The sequence below is a fragment of the Oncorhynchus tshawytscha genome, linkage group LG07 (assembly GCF_018296145.1).
Source record: "Oncorhynchus tshawytscha isolate Ot180627B linkage group LG07, Otsh_v2.0, whole genome shotgun sequence".
Taxonomy (NCBI): Eukaryota; Metazoa; Chordata; class Actinopteri; order Salmoniformes; family Salmonidae; genus Oncorhynchus; species Oncorhynchus tshawytscha.
The window spans coordinates 7,562,591-7,567,584 of NC_056435.1; the positions used below are offsets into that span (position 1 = coordinate 7,562,591).

A 4,994-nucleotide genomic window follows, 5' to 3' on the forward strand; every position below is an offset into this window, starting at 1 on the left:
AGCCCAATGTCCCTACCAGGTTTTCCTCTATCGGTGATGAGCATAGTAATTTGGTATGAAAGAAGAGCGCACCGCTGAGACCCCATGTTTGGTGCCTAAAAGCCATCTATTATTTATTTGCTGAGATTCGTAAAATTCAATTGGACGTCGTCACTTCTGACAGCGCGGATCTGCACAAGTGATTGGTCTATTGCACGTGTGTTGGCACTCACGTGCTTCCGGTTGGTGTGGGGGGAAAAAGTGTGTGAGAGGGATAACGGGTTTTAGGAGAGTTTAGAAAGATCGCGCTGACATACATTAGAGAATGCTAGGGACGACGCTGCTGCGCGCGATGTGTAGTCAGTCGTGGTAGCGCAGGGCTATTCTGACACTTGGATCGCTTTCGTAGACAACATGTCGACAGTGTAGAACATTGTCACATTTATCAAAAGTATTTTATATAGGCTTCCTTCATAATATAGTCAGATATCTTTTTTTGTTTGCTATTATTCGGATACGGTATTGAGCAACAAGTGGAGTTTGGCGTGGAGAGTTTGCGCTCCAGCCAAAAGTGTACCAGTTATGGAAGAGCGAATTGATCAAAACAGCCGTGATTCGACTGAGGGAGAGAGCGTGTCCCTCTCCCCGAATCTACCATCTCCTCCCATTTTGCCCCACCAGGCAGCACAGCAAGTACATAGAACCACAAACTTTTTTATTGACAATATTCTGCGGCCAGACTTCGGCTGCAAGAAGGAGCTTGGGAGTCGGGAGCGGGCGCAGACCTCCGGCAGAGAAAACGTCAACCCTTTGGTCATCAGGCCATCTCACGCGAGCAGCCTTTGCCAGGATTCCAACTGCAGTAGTGACAGTACTTCTTCTTCGTCGTCCTCACCGTCCTCGAAACAGAGCTCGACAAAACAAGGTGAAGGGAATGGGACTACCACAACGAGATATGGAGACACCGCGTCAATAGTGGTTGTGAATGCCAGTAATGGAGGATCTCCACCCGCTAAAGAATCTACGCCGATGTTATGGCCTGCGTGGGTTTACTGCACGAGATATTCGGATCGACCATCATCTGGTATGGCGCTAGTTTCCGAATCATTTTACCCCTGCAGATCTGAAATATGAAAGTCCGTTATTTTGGTTGTGTTGGGAGTAGGCCTAGCTTATAGGTCAATGTGAACATCGTAAACTCCGTCTCTCTCTCTCTCTCTGTCTCTCTTTCTCTCTCTGCCTCTCTCTCTCTCTCTCTCTCTCTCTGTCTCTGTGTCTCCCCCCCCCTCTCTCTCTCTTTCTCTCTCGCTTTGCTCCATTGTACAATTAATTCAATTCGTGAGCGTTACGCACGATAGGCAAAAATAAAATAACAAGCTAATCATAACAACAGCCAAAACAACAAATGATGATAGGCCTGGATTATCATAGTAGGCTAGACTAGACATATTCCTATAGTACTTGCCATAATCTCTCTAACAATAACACACACACAAACACAATTGCCACTTTGTTTAGGTGAGAGCATTTCAAACCAAACGATTAATAAGACCTGGCAGAACATGTTAGGAAGACCAACTGGGCTGCAATTTGATTCTCCTCCCTCATTTGAATTATTCTCCTCAAAACAAAGCAATGCCGAAAACCTGTCCTCCGTGTTATCACATTGTTTATGTAAAACTAATTGAAAAGTGTTGCATGGGCGAGACAAACTTGAAAGGAGTGGTCACCGAAACGTCCACTTTACCTGTGGTCGTTTTGTTTTACTATCTTGTTTTAATTCACACCACATGCCTATTCTGACTGTTAGCTGTTAGGCAAGCCTTCGCTGTGGGCCGTCTCCAAATCGCCAAAATTGCAAAATATGCACGAAAAAAAAAGAAAAAAAAGATAGATAGATTAATCAAATAGTTTAGTCTATATTATCTGCATAAATCAACCATTACGTCCTTCGATTAGACTACAATAGCTGACTTTCTTTTCACCCGACGAACATATTGACGGGCCTATGGTGTAAATCAGGGGTTTGTATAGACTGCCTTGTCAATATGTTTGGCGGTTTATTATCCACAATCTTTCTGAACTTGACATGTGATTCAGAATTCAGAAAATATGTATCGATTGACTAAAGTGATTTATTGACTGATTAAGCTATAAGATTTAGGCCTAGGCTATATGACTCTGGGGGAAAAAACACTTGGCCGATTGGTTTGGATATCTTTCGGGAATGATATCTGGTCTGGTCTGTAGGCTTACGAAAATGGATTTAACCGACAGACTATATAATTGTTTTAGCTAATCAAATAGCCAATGTTATATTTTAGGCAAGTAGGCCCTGGCCTAGCCTGTGTATGTTATTGCTATTGTAGGCCTAATACTGTTATTGTATTCAGAAATTAGCCTGTATCTGCAGGTAAACGTGACCCCTGTCGTTACATGTTAAGCTATTTTGGCTCATGTGGTTCCAAATTACGAAATAAATATGACATAGGGCCACAGTCCATAACGTGTATGAAAATGTCCAATAAAAATATACCGCCAATTAAAAAGTACAAGGCTACATAGCCTAGGTTTATGCACAATATATTGTGTTCATGATAGCAGTAGAAGCATATAGTTGAGTTTCACACAATACAGTATCGAACTGAATTAAACCGTATGCTACAATGCACTGACTGAATTGGGATCCGCAGCTTGATTTTGCAATATACGACCTAGTTGTTTTTTTTAACCTATAGAGATAGTTCCCCCCCCCCCTGAAATGACAGCCTACATTTTGTTTTGTCGTCTGCGTTTTTGGAGAAGTCAATCGAATGGATGAATAGTAGGCCTATATTAGCTATGCGCTCGGCCTATATAGCGGTTAGGTAACACGTTTGCAGAAAGTGTGTCGTAAAAAGATAAACGATGAGGCTATATCCATGTATCTTCTTTATCGCAATATTAGCACTGTGAATATGCTACATTATGAACCTCTCAGATGTAATTATGTGCACGCTACATGTCTGTGGATAGACTAGACAAGTATCTCAATACCAACTTGCTAGACAGTAGCCTAACGTTCCAGTGCAATGGCGTTTTAGATAGACCTATTGCAATGTAGGTCTAACCATAGCCTAGTGAAATAGTAAATAACCAAATATGTTTGCCTTAAGTTTGTTTACTTTTACATTTTATGGCACCGAGTTTTTATTACACACATTGATGGAATGAGTGGAGGAATAGTGTCTGAGCTGAGCTATAAGGCCTACTTGTGCTAAGGACTGTGTGTTCTCGTGCTTGCACCGGTCTGCAGGGTAGGCCTGCAGAAAAAAAGGGCATGCCAATCAACAATACTCTGTTAGAAAGTATAGGCGTGTAGTTTGATATTATATTGTTATTATTGATATTACCCAATCTGTCTGAGGAAACTATGAAATTCGTAGACCACATATAGCCTAGGCCTAAACATATGCGCAAAATAGACACGCGATCGAGGATAACGGTCAATCACACCACTAGGCCTACGTTTTATTGTTTTGACGTTGCTTATATGTTTTTGGTTCTGTATTATGTAATTGGAAGATATGTGTTACTGCATTTCTTATAGCATTTCGTATATTATGACTATTCAAATGAATGAATTATGTAAATACCACTGTTCATCATTTAGCCTTGCACCTTGCACCTTGCACCTTGCGCCTGGGGCATAATGGTCGCAATGACTGCAAACACACATTTAGCAATGAACAATATTTATTACATTGAAGTACTACATAGTTTTAGTCATGTGTAAATTAATGTTTGTTGGGCCTAGGACTAACTGATATTTACGTGTTCGTTTCACTGTTGTTTCTACATCAGGCCCAAGGACACGGAAATTGAAAAAGAAGAAAAATGAGAAAGAAGACAAGCGACCCAGAACCGCGTTTACGGCTGAACAGCTGCAGAGACTTAAGTCCGAGTTTCAGGCAAATCGCTACATAACAGAACAACGGAGACAGTCACTGGCCACAGAACTGAATCTCAATGAATCCCAAATAAAAATTTGGTTTCAGAATAAGAGGGCAAAAATCAAAAAGGGGAACGGCTACAAGAACGGCCTGGCTCTCCAACTCATGGCCCAAGGACTGTACAACCATTCCACAACCACGGTCCAAGAGGAGAAGGATGATAGCGAGTAAATTCCCCCCCTCGTGCAGGGCAAAATAGACGCTGAACTGAAGCAAAGTGCTTGAACTCTTTTGTGAACTGAAAAAGAAAGAGGTAAATACGATTTGACTGGGACAGATTCTATTTAAAACCGATTTCTGTTTATGATACAGTATATGGACATCATTATATAAAATACGAACATTATTAAAGTTTATATATAGCCAAAACAATATGACGTTGTATATATTTAATTTCAGGTAAGGTTATGTCTGTATCAATCCCTACTTGCTGGAGATTTAAACTTTTCTTTTTCTTATGATGTTGTTGGCCATTGTTTTAGTATAAGTGTCTGACTCCTAGATTTTTTTGTGTGATTTCTGTCGCCCCTCTCCCCAATCTCTCACAATTCTGCAGATTGCGTTTCTGAACCGACGCGCCAAGCCAAAGATTTTAATATGTTCAGAGAATATGTAGTCTGAAATAAATAAAAAATGTAGAATGTTCTACAGTTTCATTCGTCATTGAAATTCTATACATAAAAGCGTAGTTTGTAAATCGTTGAAAACTAAGGCCCAGGACTAACACTATGTCGTTTAAATAAAGTACTAAGAGACAATGACCTAATATGGGGTATTTTGTTGAGCTTTCTGGAAAAATATAAAACTTCAGTGACATAATTATTTCCTGTAATGCAAAACAAACCTACCTTTTTGAATTTTGTTCTAAGACATTCTTCATCCTTTTTAGTGAGTTAATTCAGATAATGTTGACATGCATATATTTCCCACGAGCTATGCCATTTGCTATACAAACATTGCTTGTTAATAAATAGGCCAGAAGGTCCAGGCGTGTAGCCTAGCCTACCATAATGCCTACACACT

The 4,994-nt window shown here is 40.4% G+C and overlaps 1 protein-coding gene across 1 annotated transcript; it reads left to right on the forward strand.

Moving 5' to 3' along the window:
• The first annotated feature begins 249 nt into the window (after positions 1–249).
• Positions 250–4,678, forward strand: en1b (engrailed homeobox 1b). Its single transcript, XM_024428402.2, has 2 exons — positions 250–1,063; positions 3,823–4,678. Exons 1-2 carry the CDS (start codon positions 562–564, stop codon positions 4,140–4,142), a joined length of 822 nt encoding a protein of 273 aa, XP_024284170.1. The 5' UTR covers positions 250–561; the 3' UTR covers positions 4,143–4,678.
• The last annotated feature ends 316 nt before the right edge of the window (positions 4,679–4,994 follow it).